The following is a 22426-nucleotide window of genomic DNA, read 5'->3' as shown; positions in this document are numbered from 1 at the left end:
AAATTAATTCACATTTTTTAATTATTTGACAAGATATTTTAAAATATATTTATTTAATTTGCAAAGACTATCACAAGAAGAAAAAATATACTAATATCTATAAAAGATATTTTTCTCGTTTTATATTTACATGTTTTATAATTACATGCATTAATACTGTAATATTACAATTACTAAATATAGCATTAGACACGTATACATTTTATTAAGAATTTTATCAAAAAGATACAGTGCTTTATAAATAAATTTTTATGCCAACATAATCTTATATTTTTGTCATACTTGCAATATATCATTATACAATACATTATCACATGGTTGATTTTACATCATGGGTAACCAAATTCACTGCTTTTAATTCATCAAAAATAGTTTTCATAATTTCAATTTTCTTTTCTTTTCGTTTAAGTTTTTGTTGTAAAACTTTAATCTTTTTTCGTAAACGTTCAATATCAGTATGGGTTTTTTTCTCAATTATTTGTACAATAGGGCAATTTCGTATTCTTTCAGGTGAAATACTTGTTTGTTTATCACGAGTAGGTCGCCGTATTTCTTGTGATAATATTAAGAGAGGTGATGTATTCGTTTCTCTATCACATGTCGAATCTGCACAATAAATTGTCATTATATTTCATACAAGAAAAAATATTTTTCAATTACTTAAAAATATATAATATGTGAAACTTACGAATAACAGAAATGCATTCAGGATCATCTTCCATTTCCTCCAATTTTACATTTAAAGGATCAATTGGAGCCAATACTAAAATAAATTTATTATATAAAATTCATTAAAAAACTTGAAAAATATTGTGTTAATAAAGTATTAGAAATTTAGTTTCGAAAAAAACTTTGAAAATATTTAACATAATACTTTTAATGATATAACAATTGTACAAAAGTAATATATATTTTTCTATTTTATTAATACCTGTTTCATTTTCACTGTTCACATTGTCACAAAATGTATATTCAGCAGGTAACTGTAATTATACAATTGATTATAAAATTATAGATACATATTTGTAAACTTGTCAAAAGTTTTATGTAAAATATATTACTATTACTTATATATTGATAATCATGCATATATTTAGATTTAATATATCTCATATATACTATAATCTTTTTATATTTGTAAATATTTTGCATACCATTCTGTATACATATGTAATATATTATCTTTTCTACATGTAAATTATAATTTTTTTATAATTGAGATACTTACATATGGAATAGCATTTTCTCTCAACCTTACACATGTTAAAGATGTGCGGTCTATACATTTCTCTTCAAAATGAAGAGAACAAAGAAAACTCCTTTTACAAAGAGTTTTATTTTCAAGTTTCATTATTTTTATCCATTCTCTTCTTCTATTGGGATCAGAAGGAAATCTGGGGAAAAAACAACAGCACATATTTTAAATTGTATAATATAAAAAAATAATACGCATTTACGGCAATAAAAAAATTAATTACATTTATACTCAGTAACATTTTTAATAATTTATGATATTAAACTTGATGTGTATGTCAATGTCACGATATTATTTTATTTTATTTTAACATTTTCAATTAACATTTTGCACTAGGTTATGTTGACATACTCACACATGAAATGTCACTTTGACAGTTTTTTCCAATTCCATTTGTGCTGCGGTCTTTCTTTTAATATCATTCGTATTTTTACACCCAAGAGCAGTACAATATATAGGCATTTTTAAATAAAAATATTCATACAATAAATAACAAATTTTATTTTGTTGTCTACGATTTACAAATCAAAACAAAAACCTTCGCCTCTCTAAAAAAAAATGGCGGAGCCAATCAGAAATAAGTGATTATCAAATCAACCAATCACAGTCGAAGTATTCTCACTAAATCGAGAATGCTCGACTGTGATTGGTCCGAACGTCCTACTAAAATTTCTCCACACGCGATGGCCTTTTTTCACATCGACACGCTCCTCTCCTAACTACGAACTCTATGCGCGATCCTAATTGGTCGATCGAACGCTTCGAAATATTTCGTAACGTCAAGCGGAGAGAGCAGCACTTTTTCGAAAGGGAGCTGCGCGCAGTGTTTGACTGACATCCATCTCGAGGCAGTCTCGCATTTATCACGTATTTATTTCATCGCACCTGTCATCCGCGTTTCTCGGGGCGTCCCGAGGTCGGTCTCGGGAATAATCTCGAACTCGCTCGGATCCTCGAACGTTACGGAGCACCATCTTGCTGTCGCCCAGAGGTTCTCGGGGGCTCTTTAACCTGTCTGCCATTTTGCGCGATCTTTGAGCCCGTCAGTGACCGAGTATTCGGCGGCGGTGCCCGCGAATAACTCGTTCGCTCGTTGATACGTTCGTTTCGCCACGGATTGATCGACGTGTGTGATTTCCTGGAGGAAACAGGCCCCCGGAGCCCCGGATACGCGCGGTCGAAAAACTGAGCAGGCGACTTCCGAGTCTAGGCATCTTTTCTGCTGCGCCACCGATTTTTCTACGCGTCTGTTGCATATTTTCTCCTGCTCGTCGTCAGCCAGTGTGACTCATAATATCACGGTAATGACACTTGTGTTGCACGCACACATTTATTATGCATCTCGTCGACAAGTGTATTCGCTCGAGATCTGAATTATCGCGAAAGCGATAGGTTTGTCTTTCTGTGTTTTTATCTCTGAGTAGAAAATTATGTTCGGGAATTAAAGAGTCGAGGATATTAATCTGTATTTTTATTAGGAGTAACTTCGAAGACACTTGAGCGAGAATAACGATGCGTTGCGTCTTTCTTCATATTTATTTTGCAGCCTATTACAAAGTTTTGTCATAATCTTGCTTCTTTGCAGAATGTCAGTGTGAACGATTGTTTCTGTATCATATTTTGGAAAGACATCTCAGAAGACAGCAGGGATTGTATACAAGTGTGACCATCTTCGAGAGCAACAATGGATGTAGATCTGCCAGATTTCTCGTCAAAGGACGATGAGATTCAATATTGGATGGACTTGGCTCATCAAATGCATCAAAGGTATAATTTATGTTATGTATCAATCAAGCCTTATTGACATAAAAAAGTCACACACTTATTAGAATGATGACTAAATGGTTATCGATGTGAATTAGAGAAAATATATATATTTTAATTTTCTCTTGAATAATACTTATAAAACTGTAAAGCATTAGGATGCCTTAATATGTATGTATGTTACTCTACTTTTAAAAATATTTTTTTTATATATAATGCAAATTTATATTGCTTCATATAAATTAACATTATTACAATTAATGACAATCAGTATAACATCTGCAATATTTATAATACATAATATATATGTAATAAAGTTTTAATATAAAATTATTACAGTACATTAGTTTATGATATTACAGCAAATGTTTGTATTATTTATATACAAGTACACATTTCAAAATTGTTTTAAATATCTTCTGCTATGAAAAAAAGTCACACTATAGTGTATGTATAAAAATAATACAAACATTTATTGTAATATAAATGAAAGACTAATGTACCATAATGATTTTATTACATTGTCACAGAAAGTATGATGTTGAACGTGAACTGGAAGAGTTTCAAGAGAATTCACAAATGTTGGAAAAAGAATTAGAAACCTCCTTGGAACAAGCAGAAAAAACGAATAGGGAATTGAGACAGAGAAATGCAAGACTTGCCACAGAAGTTGAACAGTTGAGAATGCGATTAGATCAGCAGTCTACAGATTGCGCTATGTTTCAAGGAAAAGCACAAGATTTACAGCAACAGCAGGAGCATCTTCTAAAATATATAAGAGAAATTGAACAAAAAAATGACGACTTGGAAAGAGCACACAGGTATTTCATATTTTTTTACTTTGTGGATAATAAGTTAGAAAATTGATAGAATTAATAATAAATTAGTGAATTAAAAAATAAAACAACAACATATTTTTCATAGGATAAATAGGGTCACAGAAGAGGAAATAGAAGCTAAGTTTAATTTAGCTATAGAAAAAAATGCTTTACTCGAGTCAGAACTTGATGAAAAAGAAGGCCTAAAAGTTATAGTACAAAGACTGATGGACGAAGTTAGAGGTTGATATAATGAAGATTTTTTTTCTTTACTTAATACATTATATTTTGCAACACAGTAGCTAATATTTTATATTATTTCAGATTTGAAGCAGGAGATACAAATACACGAAAGGCATCATTCTGATAATAATAAGATCGTTGAAAGAGTTCGTAATAGCATTGTCGACAGTAATAAATTACAGGCTGAATTGGAATCGAATTCACCCGCTAGCCAGATAGTTTCACAAACTATACCTCCAAATAATACAACGACCTCACCGATAAAACGTAGGTTATTCAATGCTTTTATTAAAGCATGTTTTCCATTTTGCATAAAAAAAATCGAGATTAATGAAAACTGCAATCGAGTATGTAAACATAAAAAATTGAAAAATTTTATACAGCTTAGAAGGAGATATTGATAAAAATGTATCGCATAAAAAGATAATTTTTTTATATATTTAGAATAATTACTAATTTTCTGCAATTTTTTTCATGATTTTTTATTATTTATACTTTACTATTTATTTTAAAAAATTGTTAAATTGTTTGGTAATTCTTTCTCTTCTTCGCGCCTTTCCTCATTTCCTCTCTTTTTATTTTTCTTAAAAAATAATCAAGTCCAGTATTATTACTGATGTAATACTGAATAAATATTTTTGACAATATTTTTTTCTTTATTTTGATTTTTTCAATATATCTTTTGTAAATATAAATATTATTGATCTTATATATATATATATATATATATATATATATATATATATATATATATAGATTTAGATTTAATGGTATATTTAGATCTAATGTGATATTAGATTTATAATTTTCTTAAATCATAAATACTATTAATATATATATATATATATATATATTTATGTAGAAAAAGACAGAATAATCTTTTTTTTTCTTATTATTCACTAGTTGGACATGGGATAGTAGGGGGTGTTATTGGAAACAACAATAATATGAGTCAACCATTGCCGCCCTGTACCAGAATACTGGCGATGAATATGATTGGTGATCTCATGCGAAAAGTCGGGGTAAGCTTATGTAATATTTTGTTGTTACACTAGTAGTCTTTTAAGCTTGAAGCATGGCTTGTATGTTTTACTGATCTTTACGCATAGTACAAACTATGCCATTTATAAAATTATATAAATTATATGTATATATTATAAACATCTTGATCAGTCAAACATCATACATATTTGCTTAAAGATATTATGTCACGGACAAATCAATAGAATTTAATTATGTATATAGCAATATATAATGGAAGGTTGTAAATATTTCCTGTACATGTTATAAGAGCAAATCACATTTGATTTGTGCTTAGAGTAGTTAGTGTGACGTAGTTGGTGTTTTGTGGTAGCTTGACAAATGGGTCTGCATGGACTGTAGGAGAATAAAATGCACTTGTCCGAGCGGACAGATATCAAATACCACCTCATCTACTGTCTTATCAACGGCCCAGACTCACACGACTACTCAATGTATAAGGCAACAACCTAGACCGACCGCGTACAAATCTTCAACGTGATTTCTCACCATTAGATTATTTTGCATCTCCTTAAAGAGCAGGTCTCGATTTGATTTTTGTTACTGCAGTGCTTGTAATAATTCACCGTGCATAGAACCTTATTTAAGTTGTATTGTCAAGAAAATATCCATAATCCCATGCTTTTTCTTACGTATTATAATAATAAATTTGATATCTTTGCTCTTTCTAACATTCTTGTCAATGTAATTTGATTATTATCAATTATAGCCGTAAGATATATTAAATAACATGTTTTTAATCATAACTATTCTTTTCTACAGGCGTTGGAAAATAAGCTGAACACGAGTAAAAACGCGGCTCGAGAAGATCAAGTTCTCTACAGGTAACACAGCAATCACGTTTTAATCACATTAAATTGTGTTGTATTCCTGTTTTATCGTGCAATATGTACTCACAGGTAGATATCATGTATCTATTTTTATATATTTTAGCTTGATATTAACAATTAATCGTCTATATTTTTTGATGAATTTCTAAACAAAATTGCAAAAAGACAAAATATGATACATGATATTCTCACTGGTTGTACTTACTGTTATATATTGGTTGTGTTTCCATTGAATATGCTTGTTATATAGTCAGCGCCAAAAGACATTCATAATTTATATATTTATTATTTAAGGCTTTTTATGCAATATTAAGTTAATAGAAATAGACTGCTCACTCTCTTATTTGACAGATAACTGCCCTTATTATAAAATATGAAGATTTTTCATTTATATTTTATCTTAAAACAAATTTATACACATTGCAAAAGTTCCTTAATATTATGCCATATTGGTTTCAATTTGTTTAGTCAATATTTCTTATATATTATTATATTTTATTATAAAAATCTTATTTGGTAGCAAATTTATAGTTTATCTGTTATTATGCTTTTTAAGCTATTGTTGAATAATTATATGTGACAATGACGTAATAATATTTTCATTTTTTTCCTTTTATAATAATGTTTCCTAAGCATGTGCCATGTTTGAATATGTTTCAAAATAAATGTATAATTACATTTTATTGAAAACTACATGTGCATATGCATTTTTTTATTCTATTGAAACTTGATAATTTGCTGTTAAAAGAATTAATGAAATATTTATTTCGCAAAATAATATATATAGTAATTTTTTTATGTTATTGTTGCATGTGGAAAATCTTAATGCAATAGACACATTTCAGAAATGCAATAATACTTTTTTTTATCAAGTCACAGACATATTTGTACAAATTCAAACACGAACTAGACTTATTATTTAAAAATTGTACATAATACATACACATCCTGTAAATGTAATTGATGCTGATTGATAATTATGTAGTCAAATTCCTTGAGACAAAATTTCATATTGTTTCATTAGAGTAATAGATATACATAATTGCGTACATTTTGTTTATTTTTTAATATATAAATATTACAAATTTTTTTTATATATTATACTAAAAAGTTCTTACAAAAAATTAATTTTAGACATTAATATATTACAAATAAAATACATTATTATAATTTATAATTCAATATTTGAGTTTTTGTTCGCTCTGTGTATAGAAAAAAAATTTAATTTAAGTAACAAAATGTTTAAAAATAATATATGATATTTTAAATCGGCCAATAGAGCCCAAGCGCGAAAAATGTTTAAAGTTTGTGAAAAATAATTACAATAAATTACATACTCTTACATTATACACACACACATAAACAGATATCAAACACTACAAAAATGTGCAGTTGCATTAAAAAAATTAATGTCAATGTTGTAATAAAAAATAATACATTATTTTAGACAATTTTAAACAGCATTTGTGTATACATTGTAATTGACATTTTTTAAATTGCCTGCATTGGTTTACAGTTTATATTGATGTAAAATTATTCGTGGCTCAAATATTACAAAAAAATATTGATTGATATAAAATGACATACATATATAAATGACAAAAAATATGGAACAATATATTTAAGAATTTATTCCTGCACATAAATGGCCATTTTATTCTACACTGTATAATAGAAATATCATAATATTATAATATGACAATTTCTAACATAAATATATGTGTTAATAGAGTAAAGTTTAAAAGTAAACTCTTTTAATTTTTTGTACAAACAGTATTTACCTAATTTATGCACAAAATCAATCAGTACACACATATTTTCCATTATATACATATATATTTACACTCATATATGTATATTTATAGCATTAGATAAGACACAAACTATAACAAGAGATTATTGCATTTGTCCAATTAGAGCTAGACGGCAAGTCAGAAGCCCAGCCTCAGGAAACAACAACCACATTCGATTGTAAGCGCAGGATAATGTCGCAGTGCAATCATATATTCGCACATCGTCACATTGTACAATCCCTGTAAGAGATGTAATGCGAAAATTTTCTTAACAATGACTTTAAGTCTTATTATTAAGTTATTTTGAAAGTTTATATAGTTGTTCGTAAAATTAGAAAATACTCTTTCATGCCAGAAGTGAACAATCAGAGGCATAAAAAAATTAACAAAGCATAAATCTCCTTATATTTATTTCACTACAAGTTGTTCAGGAGTTGATATTCCGTACTGCGTTAACGAAATTTTTTCCTACGATATCTTGCTTGTTAAAAAAAACATATAAAATAATTATATAAATTGGCAGGTTGATAAGTTACTATACACTTTTCTATTGTTTCAAGTATATATCGAATTACATTAATTTGTCTCTGTAATTATCACAAGCGATAATTTTTCAGTGATGTTGATTAAATAAAATGCAGCAAACGGAATACCACTATTTATATATATATTCTTATACTCTTTATACTGTTCGCATTGTAACACGTCAAGTATTTTCATTTTGCGTTTTTGTTACGAGAAATAAATGATTTATTTTATTATAAAAACTTATTAAACATGTGTAAGCATGTCATTATAACAAAATATCGGTATTTCCCGATGTGACTTCAATCGATTTCTCTATCACGTTAACTCTTTCAAGCCTATTACGGTACATTAATATAATATATATACATATATATATATATATATATATATACATATATATCACCACACGCGCAATATATAACTATGTGGTACGTAGTAAATGAGAATTAATTTTCATGTAAATAACAAAAAATTATAAGAGATAAAGTATATATATATATATCGTTATTTATGATTTATATAAAAAGAGATGTATTGTTTTTTCTTCATTTTTCTCTGCATTAATTGTCTTGAAACCATTTGTCTCTTTTCTTTTGACACTTTGCGACATTGTGATTATTTTAAAAATGAAAATCTGCGAATCTATACATATGAATGGAGAATTTGAGGCAATAACACATATTAATAAGCCATGTAAAAATCTAGTTTATGCAATTTTGGATAGCTTTGACAAAAATTCAAATTTAAATTTTCTTTAACTAACACCTTAAAAAAACAAGCGCAAATTTTGCAAAATAAAATGATGGCTTTTATATGATGTATATCTTTTTAGTTCTTTATGAGACATTTTCGTTTATTCATCAAATTTAATATGTGATTTGTAATATATGACATATTATTGCCTCGAGCACTTTAGCTATGTTAAATATAAATAGTAATAGCAATGGAATATCTTATATTTATTTTTAAATAATATTTGTGACGTTTGTAGGCGGTTACATAATAAATAATTTATGAAATATTTTTTAATATGTAGGTATAATTTATAATTGTAACAGTTTATCATTGTCCATAAATAATTTGTAGATATACTTTGTAAAAATGTATACTTTCTAGTACTTTAAACATATTTATGCATATATAAAAAATTCTTCTATTTTTTTAACATTTCATAAAAATAAAATTGGTAATGTATTTTTTATGGAAACCGATTGGATTAATTCCAATAATTATATACATTATAACAAAATTAGTCAAAAATAGCGTGTTTGCGCCCAGTTACATTTAAAATTTAGCGCTTTAAACTATTATAATATAAAATTGCGAGAAAAAGACATACATGGATAAAATACAAAATTGTTCGTAAATTGAAAAATCATGTTATATTATGAATCTGAAAATTTTATTCGAATAAATTATATTAATTTTACGACGTACACACGTTTTTATATAAAACCATGAATTTTAAATTTGACAGGAGCAGTACAAGTTTAGATAAAAATATGATAACGCAAGGTAAGGTAAGATAAAAGTGAGTCATGTGAATTTAGAAGATTTATTTATACGAAATGCGTTTATTTTTACACAAATTTTTACACAACGCTTAGGTGATTAAAATGACGTATGTAACTCGAGTACAGAGATCTAATATGTTAAGCACTACATCTCAGCTTTACTGTGAGAGTATCTTATTCTAGTGCACACTTTTTGCAAGTACTAATAATGATAATGACATTGTTATGTATATTAGTATGATAAGAAGATAAATAGTGAAAAAGAATCGCCATCTCCAAACGTGGCTTCAAAATTATTTTGTTTGTGTTTCATTATATTAACTTTTTTAGCACGAGAAACTATTTCAAATTAAACTTCATAAACATGTGATATAACTGAACTGAAAAGCTATCGAAGACTTAACAGACTTCTGAGAAATAAAAAAAAATAAAGAAAACTTTTGTCTCATAACTTGTAAATTGTTTTATTCATCAGAGAATAGAAAATTAATCAAACAATAACGCGCGCTAGATAGCGCCTAGTGTCTCTATATGGATAAAATATGTACGCAAAGTTTTGGAATGAAAGTGCTTCATCCATGACGCGACTGCAAACAGTAATGTGTATGTAATTAATAATATAATAATATTAATATTAATAATAATAATAATCGCAGTAAACGGTATGTATGTGTTACACAGCGTCACTTAAGCACGCTCGCCGCGAATTCGCCGAGCCAGTTGGATGTCCTTAGGCATAATTGTGACGCGTTTCGCGTGAATCGCGCAAAGATTGGTGTCTTCGAAAAGACCCACAAGATATGCCTCGGAAGCTTCCTGCAAGGCGCCTATAGCGGCGCTCTGAAAACGTAGATCGGTCTTGAAGTCTTGCGCGATTTCACGAACCAGTCGTTGAAACGGCAATTTTCTGATAAGCAACTCCGTCGACTTTTGATATCTTCTGATTTCTCGAAGAGCGACAGTACCAGGTCTGCAAAGAATATCAGAAACATTTTTAATTATAATTATACATTATTTATATTTATTATTTTTATAATCATAATTAAATTTTATATATATATATACAATTATAATTAATTATAAGAGTTATATTAATTATACTATTATAATATTATTATATTAATAATTTGTAATTTGTACCAACGTCGAATACAGTGAAAAATCAAAGCAACATGTGCGTTAGCTGTATTTTTTTTTAATTTTTCAATATTTTCCACATGTTTTGATATTGATATGCTTTACATATATATATATATATATATATATATATATATATATATGTGTGTGTGTGTGTGTGTAAATGTACCTATAACGATGCGGCTTCTTCACACCTCCGGTGGACGGGGCGCTCTTCCTGGCTGCCTTAGTAGCGAGCTGCTTACGGGGAGCTTTTCCTCCCGTTGATTTACGGGCCGTCTGCTTGGTACGCGCCATGGTTTAATCTGTCGCGATAAAAGATATCGATTAAATTATATATTTTTTTTCCCCTCGTAACATATCGGAAAGTGGAGAGAGATTAAATCGCACGTCGCGCGTGGCGTGAGAAAATTCAGTCGGCGAAAAAAAAAAAAATTCCCTCGCTCTACATCTCTACTTTTAACTCAATTTCTTCGATTACGCGACATTCCTCAATCAGCTGTCATCTGTCAAAATTTTTGACAGTCGAATTGACGCGCGACCGAATACAATCGACTGCAGCGCGCGATGCATTTACAGATGGACAGGACCACAAGGGGGGGTGAGAGGGAGCGGGAAAAGCTTCTAGTAGAGCAGACGCAGAGTGGGGGTGATCCTGGTAGGGGAACAATCCGTTGCTGTTCACGCGGAGGAAGAGCGCGCGTGAGCGCCGAGGAACGCCGCGCGTTGCGCAATGCGCGAACTTTCGTTCGCCCCGCGAGGAGGCGAAGGAATGGGAGAGGAAGGCGGAGAGAAAAAAAAAAGCGCGCGTTGTCAGGCGAAGAATTCGCGTCGCTTCCCCGGGGCGACACGACGATTCCCCCGGGAGACGGGGGCCGACGACGAAGACGACGGCTCTCGCGGAATCCGAGATTTTCCGAGTAAAACACGTCGAATCCAAAGCATCGTATTCCTCCCGATATCCGAATACACCCGATAGCACGAAAACGTCATTCGGCAAAATGGTGGCGAGCCGCCGTCGAGAAACATCGCGAGAAGCCTCGTTATTTTTTTTTTCTTCCGCGCTTAGAGGAATTTCCATAGTTTTTTTCACTCCGCGATTCTCGAGTCTTCGGAAAATCCGCCGCAATCGTTGTAATCTCTCAATTCCTTTTCGATCCCACTCTCACCCACCTCGAGCGGAATTATATCGAACACGAGCGGACGCGAGTGAACTAGGTACACTATCCCGTATCCTCGCACACTCCGATGGCAGTGGACGCTCTCCCCGAGTCACGACTCTCTCGCGTCCCTTACCCTCCCCCCCGCCCGCCCCCTCCCACCCCCCTGGAAATTAAATCGTGCGAGAGGCATATAGAGCTCCGCGGTGCGCCGCCGGCCAATCCGACTGCGAGCCTCCGGTCGCCCGGCGCGCCGCATTGGTCGCCCGGATGCATCGAGTGCGGCGCGCGAGTGCCCTGTCAATCGCTCGAAATCTTACTACGATACGCTCTCACGAGCGCATCCCCCCCTCCCCCCTCCTCGCGCGCGCGGAAGAACGCGAACAATTGTCCGCGGACGGAGAAAATTGTCGTTCCGATGACGGGTATAATAGGGAGACGGAATTCGATCGATCGCGATGGACGCCGCGGAAAAACTATATTATAACGAGTTTCGTGAATGTAAATAAATCGCCCCCCCCCCCCCCCCCCCCGCGTGATTAGACCGCGCGGGTAGACGAGATCGATACAAAAGCCGGAATGCCAAACTAACGCGGGGCTTTATGTGTATATATATATGACGCATACGTGGATACGTCAGCCTTCGCGGCGATGCTTTGTTCCCAGTCGCCGAGCAGACTCGCGTCTAATCCCGCTTCTATCGCTATAAATATCTCATTTTATTATATATATATATGTATATATATATAAAGTATGTGTACATGGAAAATAACATATATATATATATATATATATACATATATATAAAATATATATATATATATACATATATATAAAATATATATATAATACACACACACATTATATATATATATATATATATATATATATATATGTGTGTGTTGTATATAAAAGGAGATGGCACAATGCCTTTACATAGCCACATATAGCACATATGTAGGATATGGCTGCTGGTCCGAGGCTTTGTCTTCGAGCAACCCCGGTCATTGACAATCTCGTTATGACAAATATTGTACTTGAGCCGAGTCTCCTTCCTCCCTCTCTCGCGTCTCAATATTAAATATCTCTTATCCTAACGAGTCGAATAAATTGGTTCGGATGATATCGGGTTCTAGGTCGAAGGAAAGTTAAATTACACCGAGGTTACTTGTAACGCAGCGCGTCAAATCACAACGCGTACCCGCGAAATAGTCCCGAAACATGCGTGCGATTTCTCGACATGAGGGAAGAGAGAGAAAGATATAAAATATATATATATATATATACATATATAATTACTTACAGCTCTCGCAATTATTCGCTTTTATATCGCCTTGATCCGATAATCTCGCGATCTCATTCGATTGTTCGATACGCGACGTGTGTCGAAAAGCGATGACGCGACGCTACTGTTTACGCGGAGAAAGGCGGCTATCGCGCGATAATAACGTGTGACGTAGCGCAGGACTATTCTCCGATATGCTGTACTGTATAGCGTCGCGACTATCGATCAGCGAAATCTTCGAAAGATCGATGTCCGGTCTGTAGCAGAAAGCGCGCGCGCGCGCACATGTACATACACGCACACAATTATACGTTTGCATTTGCGCTAGATTTTTGTGCGCAATATGTATGCCGTGAACACATATACAGTACGCGCACACATACACACACTATATCATCCTCGTCGCGAGCGACGAATCGATAGCGTCGTGCAGAAAATGTGTTCACTTGCACAGGCGCGAGATTGATTGTATACTTACAATTAGAGTTATAGACAGCTCGATTATAGTGTAAATGTAAAACAAAAATGTAAATATGTATATACATTATATGTAATAGAAATATATATATATATATATATATATATATATATAAAGAAACTAGATATAATAGAACTAGATAATATATAATATATATATGTGTGTGTGTGTGTGTGTGTAAAGAAGCACACATACAATTTGTTTTCCATTACATCGATTAGAAAATGTATTTTTACTGTACTGTTCTTACAATATCAATAATGCTATATAATTATTATTCATAATTATAATTACAACTTATAATAATAGAGCTGACATCGAAAGAGCTGCACGAGTAAAAACAAATGAAGACAATCCTGCATAAATAAAAAAAAATTAGATTTTTTCTTCTATATATCTGTATATTTTAACAGTGACACAAATCAATATTTGAATAAGAGAGGATTTTATGAAAAATGCAACTCTTTCAGTGTCGCATCTTTAATAAAGTATGCATAAAACACATAGTAAAGTAAAGTACACTTAAAAGACACGGATCACTTGAGTAAATTTTTTAAATTCTAGGATGGAGATAGAGAACAAAAAATACGACTTGCCATGTGTACATGTTTGAATAATACACATACATTACACTACTATAAACTTATAATAAACTTATACCATATTACACTACAATAAACTTATGCGATGCCACATTATACTACAACGAACTTATTCTCCACTTGATAAATAGACGTGTATATGTATGCCTGTATATACATATACGTATATATAAACACACACATACAGGCGATATATATCTCCAGTTGTGGTTTTTACTCTACATTTTATGAAAGTCCATATAAGTATTAGCTATTTTAATTGTATGTAAAGACATTATAGATTTTTGTGAATGAGATAACAATCTGGAAACTACCACAAAACAAAATGGGTTAAATTCTCAAATAAAAATGCTACTCTTGAATTTGTTATCTAGAAAAGGGTACACAAAATCTATATACAATATTGCTGTATATGTTTTTTTTCTACCCAGATATGAAAAACTAAAATTATTGATTCTACAGTGCTTTTTTTCATGTTAAAGACAAATAATTTATACTTTTTTTTGTTATTTTAATATTCTTTCATCATTATATCATGAATTGTATCATCATGTGTCATGTTTTATCAAATTACAGAATCTATTACAGACTCGCTCGTTATCTTTTTCTTAGCAACTCTACTAGAATGATTGGCAGTGTGTAAACTATCGTAAATATACACAAGAAGAAAGTCAAAAACGTATAATTTTTAGATTGAAAAACGTACAATGTCCAAATGATAAGAAAATGATGAGAAAGACCGACGTGAATGATTTAAGCGCGTTCACCACGAATTCGTCGTGCCAGCTGGATATCCTTAGGCATAATTGTGACGCGCTTTGCGTGAATCGCGCACAGATTGGTGTCTTCAAAGAGACCCACAAGATATGCCTCGGAAGCTTCCTGCAGGGCGCCTATAGCGGCGCTCTGGAAACGCAGATCGGTCTTGAAATCCTGGGCAATTTCACGAACCAAACGTTGGAACGGCAATTTTCTGATCAGCAACTCTGTCGACTTCTGATATCTTCGAATTTCTCGAAGAGCGACAGTACCAGGTCTGCAAGAGACGTACAGATGTAAATAAATGGAAAAGTTTTATATTAAAATATTTATTTTATATATTTTATATCTCATCTATTTAAATTTAATTATATCTTTTATATATATATATATATATATATATATATATATATATATATATATAATTTTACAATATTGTTTTAATTTTTTTACAAAATAATAATATACAAAACATTGCATTAAATAAATTATGCAGTTATTTAAATGTGTTTTATATTTTATATCTCGTTAATTTAAATTTAAATATTTTGTACATTATTTTTAAATATTGTTTTATTTTTTTACAAAGCGATAATATATAAAATGTTGCATTAAATAAATTAAATCGATAATATTGTTGAAATTTAGAATAAATTTTAGAAAATTGTCTCAGTTTTGATGTGTCACATTGACTTTTGCATTTTTGAAATAATTGCATTATTCTTTTGTTAAATAAATGGATCGCAATTACTCGAATCCGGGGTAAACATACCTATAACGATGTGGTTTCTTGACGCCTCCAGTGGACGGCGCGCTTTTACGTGCCGCTTTGGTGGCGAGCTGCTTCCTGGGAGCCTTTCCACCGGTCGACTTACGAGCTGTTTGCTTGGTACGAGCCATGACTGAAATGTTTATGACACTTTAGTCTCGTGGAAAGCCATCGCGAAAGGTGGGGCGAGAAGAGAGAAGGAGAAAAGGGAAAGGGAAGACAAAAGAGAGAGGGGATGGAAAGAAAGGGCGGAACAACACAATTGTATAGCCAAACGATTTTTTCTGAAACGCTAGAACGATATTTCCAGAAAATTCATGAAACACGCGATACGAAATTGCGCTGATTAATCACGAGGTTGCCGAAATGAATGCGTCACCACATAATTGTATCATTATACGTAATTATGTGTGCGTGTATATATATATATATATATATATATATATATATATATCTTATCATTGGATATTACTCATATATGTATATATCTGACGGCAAGTTCCCTCCAAAAGTGAACATACACAATAAACAAAATGGCGGACACGTCTGGATGCACTTTTCCAAGGCGTTCGAGAAGACGTGGAATTCGCGAGCGATTTCTCACTCACGCTCGAGGAATATTTTCGCGTTCGCGCGGACTCCTGGTGCGAATCGTCGACACGCATTTAGCTGTCGAGCGTAGTCGGTTCTCGAGAGGCACGATTATCTTACCTGATTATTCACGATATTCGAGGAGAAACGCCTTCGACGAGAAGAACTTGTTCGATTAGAAGCGGACTTCTTCAACGCGAACGTCAAACGCAATCAAACGCCAACACTAGATGACCGTAGAAGACTGAGCGTCGAACGCAGAGTGTGCACTGTTTATGAAAAAGAGCGACGTGCCTCCTCCATGTATTCCCCTTCCATTCGAGCCGCGCGATTGGTCGACGAAAGTCCCTCGCGATTGGTCGGATGTGCCGTGAATAGCCTTGCATGATTTGTACGACGCTAAATATTTCCGGGCTCTGTACTTCTATGTATTTTATTTATTTATGCTCAAACTCGGGAATGAAAGCATTTCTCTGTCCAGAGAGAAGAATGAGAGAAGCCACGCCGCCGTTTTTCGTCAAACGCTTTTTCTAGGCTGCTCACTAGCGTCACGTACATCCATTTTACGAGCGTCTGGAACTACATGGCCACATCCACTTTCGATGTCGGTAAAAGAGCCAAATTTAGTTCATGTCCGTGCTACATCCACAATTGATAGACCAGAATACGACGAAGATCAGAGTTCAAGACCATATGTTTTCTTTTTTTTTTTTTTTAATAAATCAGAATTGTAAATGAATAAAAAATAAGAAATAATAAATCAATTGTATTTATAAAATATTTTCAATAATTTTATATTCATTTACAAAAATAACATCCCTGAAAATTAAATTGATTGCACAAAAAATATAAAAAATAAGAAAATAAATATTGAAAATAAAATAAATATATTTGTATAAAAATAACAAAAAATTAACATAATATTATAAAATAAAAATAATAAAAAAAATAAAACTTATGGAAAATAATTTATCATAAAAAAAATTTCTAATAATATATATTTAAATAAAATTAAATAAATAATTAAATATACTTTAAACTTTAAATTATACAAAAATTGTTATATAATATAATATATGTATATTAATATTTTTTATTTAATACGTATACCACGTGTACAAAAATGTATATATATATATATAAGGTGTCCCGAATTTTGCGAATTAAAGTACCATAAAAAGAAAGTTTCTCGAAAAAGTAAATTAAAAAAATTTTTACCATTTTTCATTCCAAACAGTATTTTTTGAGGTAAAAAGATTTAAAATTGGCCAATTACAGAATACGATTAAACGGACGCCTATCCGTGAGTCGATTATGTTATATCCTAATAGCACAACATATCCGAAAGATATTCAGAGGATATCCAGAGGACATTCGAACATCCTCAGAATGTTCTCTGAACGTTTTTAGGATATGTGTGCTGTTTGGGTAGTGACCATGCACTTTACGCACTTCAAGTGTCCATTAAATCGTAATCTATAATTGGCCAATTTAAAATTTTTTTACCTCAAAAATTTTATTGTTTAGAATAAGAAATAGCTTAAACTTTTTAATTTATTTTAAAGAACTTTTTTGCTATACTATTTTGACTCGCGAATTTCGGAATCCTGTATATATCAGTTTTTTTTTTTTGTAGGAAGGGAAAAATGCATTATGCATTTCCCATCGGCCGTCCGACGGGGGTATGTGGGACTCTCACCCACTAAAAAACCCTCCGCTCTAAAAAAAAAGCTGTAATTAAAAGTATTCATTATTATAAAACATATATTTTGTGAAAAAAGATATTGTTAAATAATTTGTATTTAATCATATTTACTATGTTAACGTGGAACGTATGTTTAAAAAAATTAATAATATATTGTAATTAAAGATTTAGGTACATATGTGTATATGTATTTTAGTTGGCATTTAGATATGCATGACGTAAAGATTGCAATCACAGTTGAAATAATTACATAAATCGCTCAAACTAACAGGTCTTATCACGGGAAATCTACATATAATATAGATTTTCTATAACTAAAAGAATCAGTTATATATTTTGATGTCTTTTGTTATCTATTTCTGTTAAGGCGTCTTATTATTGTAAGTGATTTGTCAAAATCACTTACTGTATACTATATTATTAACGGTATTCATATGTATCTTCTATGATTATATTAGAATACCGTATGCCAACAAATACATATACGATAGATTTCATTTATTGTACCGTGTTACTGTACTTTCTTAAAATTTTATTATTATATATATCTCGTGTTATATGTCATTAGTAATCAGAAAATACATGATTTTACAATTTCTTAGCATGATTGCATAAAAATATTTTATTTAGTCCGTGATTAAACCTGCTAGTTAACGATTTATGTAATTTGTTTCAACTGTGATTGCAATCTTCTAAGAAATTGAAAAATTCATGCTTATTTTTCTCATTACAGGAAAATAATACTCATTACTAAATGTAACATGATTTGCAAACATATTTTAATGAATGTAATTTCATGATACACAGTATAAATATTTCTTTTCAATGACAAAATTATGCAAGATATATATAACAATAAAAAATGAAGAAATTTTTTTCAAAATTACAAAATAAAGAAATTATATTATTTTATAGAAAATACTCATATTAAAAAATAATTCTTTTTCTAGATAATTTTTACTACGTTCCACGTTATTTTATGTTTTTTCTATTCCTTGCATTAATTTTTTTAAATATTAAAATTAATAAATATTAATATATTATTATATATATATAAAATAATATAAGATGTATATATTAATATTAATTACTATTAATTAATAATAAAATAATATAAAATAAATATAAATATAAAATATTTAATAAATAAATGTATAAAATATTTATAAAATTTATTAAATAAATTTTATATAAAATTCTTAAATATTTTTTTTTTTAATGAATTATTAATAATGATATTATTTTAGACCTTTGTGGTTTTTCTTTCTTCATATCATTTTTTTCTTATTTGTAATTAATATAATAGTGCTCAAGATGATCTTACATTTAGTATCCTTTATTTTTTACTTTTCTTATATATACTTTTATTTATTTATAAATCTCTTAACTTTTTTGTATGATGCACTAACTACTTTGGCAGTACGATTGTTATATCTCGTACGGGAATATATTTTTACAGTAATCATGTATTTTAATGCTTGCATCCGATGATTATAACATTCGTTATTTTTATCTAACCAATCTGGATGAATTTGATTCGTTGCATGTACACATTCCGTCACTATTTTTTCAAGCATCTGTGTGGATGACCAATGGCTTTGCCATGTACAATTAAACGCCATTAATTGCGTTTTAGTAATATTTGTGTATAGAGTTGTTGGTCGTACTAATTTTGTTACTGTTGGAGCATCTTCATCTGTATTTGGATATTCACGAAATTCTATATATTTTTCATTTGCTGCAGGTTCATCCATTGGTGTTTTCATCATTGCGTTGCGGCAATCGTCACAGTTACTTTTAGCAATACTTCGCCGTGCCACAAATCCGGCAAAAAATGCAATGGCATTTTCATCGTAATTGCTATCAATCGGATTTATATTATCAATTTGTTCGATATTATATTCTTCGAGAAGAATTCTAACATCTTCGTCAAGCAATTCACTTTCATGTTCAATATATTCTACAGTCGCATTGCTCGTATTCATGACATTTTTCTATTGTCTTAACAAGTCGACTTGGTCGATTAATAAGAGTTACACCTTCTGTACATTGAACATTGCCCTTGTCGCTAGTCTGAATATATCCTGTGGAAAGTATATGTCTGATAGATAATCGGATCATTCTTGCGGTTGGATTTGGATTAAAACCTCCGCGTTGTCTCAATTTAGAAAACAAATGTTCGACAGAATCCTGATTACACAATCCTGTCGCAAGTTCAAATCCTTCGTATTGATTTGCAAGTTTTTTATAAGTTGCAAGAATAGCTCGTATAGTTAATGGAAAACCTTTGAAACAAGGAATTTGAACTAGATTTTCCGCCGATTTTGACCATCTTGAGCACCATTCGATAGAATCTGTTAACAGATTTTCAATATCTGAATTTCTGAAGGATAATGGTCGTTTTCCGCCAAATGTAATATTAAGGCTGTAACTGTTACAAGCATCAATAATATTATTTAAGCGTGTTGCAAAGTCAGCTGTAGCTTCCCACGTACTCGTATTTAATTCTTTTGCATTACCAGCTGTTCTTATTGCAGCTGCAAATGTGTGACTAAATAATTGAAAAACTCTTTTAACATTCATCGCTTCGAAATTATTTGGACGAATATGTGCTTCTGTTATATGGGATAATAAATTTGAGCCTCCTTTTGTGGCATTGTCAATATACCAAGTCATTTCAAAATCTGAATACGATGCGATTATTTTTCCATCACAATAAATGTTTTTGTGCGTTCTAAGAAAACTTGCCAATCTTTTTACCAGATGAGGAAAATCAAAAGATGCGTTATATTTTTTCCATTATGTATAAAACATGGCCTCTGTGCATCAATACCGAGTTCACTATACGCACTTTGATTACATGTGCCTTGATCACATGTTAAAAGTTGCACATCAGCACCCGTTGTACTCAATCTGTCTAAACATTCTTTTAATAATATTATTATTTCTTCTGCTTTCATGCATTTTCCCGGAAGGAAATATGCTAAAGGCTGTCGCCATGGGTGACGCGCATTTAAACTGTCTAGGCAAAAGACAAATACGCATTTAGATCTTTCTGATTTTCTTCCTAGAGGACCAAGATCGACAAGACCTTCTATTTCATCTAATTTTTGCGAATATTCTTCATAAGGTTTTATGGCCATTTCGTCCCATTTTAAGGCACACACTCTTTCCTCTACTGGTAAATAAGAAATCTTTTCCTTTAATTTTTGAAAAATAAAATCACAAAATCCTGGCCGTACGTCATATTCTTCCAGCCATCTTCTAATAGTTCGTTGCCCTGGAAAATTGCAACCTGCTTTTCTTAAGCGGCAGAAAGCAGCAGGTGAATAATAATATAGTTGTCTTGACAGATTTTTCTCTTCTTCTGTATATGCTGCATTGCGTTTATGCAGTTGCAAATTTATCATCGCCTTCGCAACAGGATTTAGATCTTGTTCGTCTACCAATTTGTTTAATATTATTTTCTTTTGTTTATCTTTTTTTGACGTTTTACGTTTTTGTGGAATATGACGTAAACGATATTTCAGATATCTTACTTGTCTTCGCAATCGTATATTTTCAGATTTTAGATATTTAACTTTTGCACATAACTTATGTATTATTTCATTTTTTGTATTTGTTTCTGTACTATTTTTAGTACTTCTTGTATTATTGCACGGAGGAAACAGAACTTTTTCATGTATGATGGCTCAAGATGCGCCGATTCTATTATATTTGTATTGTTATTATTATTATTATTATTATTATTATTAGACGGAGGAGGCGTAAGAACTCTTTGATGCATAGATGGCTCAATGTGCATCCATTCCATTATATCTTCATTTTCTATGGAAGAATTAAAATCTAAATGTCGTGGCTGATAGCATCGCAATGAATTTGTTCGTTGTTCAAAAGTTTGTGATTCTGGATGCTCGTCTATTACATTTTCATTAACAACAGTAGACGTAGATGATGTAGTAGATGTTGATACAATATTCTTTATACTTTGTTCTTCTTGTAAATAAAGCACTTCTTCCATTTGCATACTTTTTCTTTTCTTATTTTCATTATTTTTATTAATATTATGAGAATCTAAAGAAATCAATACATTGTGTTCATTACTTACGTTATTTAGAGACTCGAAAGGAATCGGTACTGCACTGCGTTTTAAT

At 31.2% G+C, this 22426-nt stretch overlaps 4 protein-coding genes across 7 annotated transcripts; 1 reads left to right on the top strand and 3 right to left on the bottom strand.

Moving 5' to 3' along the window:
* Positions 1–180: 180 nt before the first annotated feature.
* LOC114939697 (THAP domain-containing protein 1-like) lies at positions 181–2436 on the bottom strand. Its single transcript, XM_029314096.2, has 5 exons — positions 1611–2436; positions 1229–1394; positions 932–983; positions 689–763; positions 181–606 (listed from the first exon to the last, which is right to left on the bottom strand). Exons 1-5 carry the CDS (start codon positions 1715–1717, stop codon positions 311–313), a joined length of 696 nt encoding a protein of 231 aa, XP_029169929.1. The 5' UTR covers positions 1718–2436; the 3' UTR covers positions 181–310.
* On the top strand, positions 2040–10066 carry nudE (Nuclear distribution protein nudE). 3 transcript variants are annotated; one of them, XM_085483690.1, is made up of 8 exons: positions 2040–2556; positions 2841–3022; positions 3550–3840; positions 3944–4080; positions 4162–4347; positions 4984–5102; positions 5435–5643; positions 5884–5945. In XM_085483690.1, exons 2-7 carry the CDS (start codon positions 2940–2942, stop codon positions 5600–5602), a joined length of 984 nt encoding a protein of 327 aa, XP_085339816.1. In that variant the 5' UTR covers positions 2040–2556; positions 2841–2939; the 3' UTR covers positions 5603–5643; positions 5884–5945. The 3 variants fall into 3 exon arrangements, with proteins under 3 accessions (XP_085339816.1, XP_085339818.1, XP_085339817.1); XM_085483692.1 differs by lacking the exon at positions 5435–5643 and adding an exon at positions 7869–10066 and having other exon boundaries at positions 2041–2556; XM_085483691.1 differs by lacking the exon at positions 2040–2556 and adding an exon at positions 2563–2647.
* On the bottom strand, positions 9814–13598 carry LOC114939669 (histone H3.3A). 2 transcript variants are annotated; one of them, XM_029314035.2, is made up of 3 exons: positions 13387–13598; positions 11093–11228; positions 9814–10756 (listed from the first exon to the last, which is right to left on the bottom strand). In XM_029314035.2, the coding sequence occupies exons 2-3, from the start codon at positions 11218–11220 to the stop codon at positions 10474–10476; spliced, it is 411 nt and encodes a 136-aa protein (XP_029169868.1). In that variant the 5' UTR covers positions 11221–11228; positions 13387–13598; the 3' UTR covers positions 9814–10473. The 2 variants fall into 2 exon arrangements, with proteins under 2 accessions (XP_029169868.1, XP_029169867.1); XM_029314034.2 differs by lacking the exon at positions 13387–13598 and adding an exon at positions 12097–12210.
* Positions 13599–14432: 834 nt separating this feature from the next.
* Positions 14433–16848, bottom strand: LOC114939670 (histone H3.3A). The gene is made up of 3 exons (XM_029314036.2): positions 16688–16848; positions 15980–16109; positions 14433–15484 (listed from the first exon to the last, which is right to left on the bottom strand). The coding sequence occupies exons 2-3, from the start codon at positions 16105–16107 to the stop codon at positions 15202–15204; spliced, it is 411 nt and encodes a 136-aa protein (XP_029169869.1). The 5' UTR covers positions 16108–16109; positions 16688–16848; the 3' UTR covers positions 14433–15201.
* Between the last annotated feature and the right edge of the window lie 5578 nt (positions 16849–22426).

This window comes from Nylanderia fulva, unplaced genomic scaffold, assembly GCF_048542155.1.
Source record: "Nylanderia fulva isolate GAGA-0341 unplaced genomic scaffold, ASM4854215v1 Scaffold26, whole genome shotgun sequence".
NCBI classification, from domain to species: Eukaryota; Metazoa; Arthropoda; class Insecta; order Hymenoptera; family Formicidae; genus Nylanderia; species Nylanderia fulva.
Note: the sequence above shows the minus strand (reverse complement) of the source record. Positions and strands in the feature narration are given on the sequence as shown.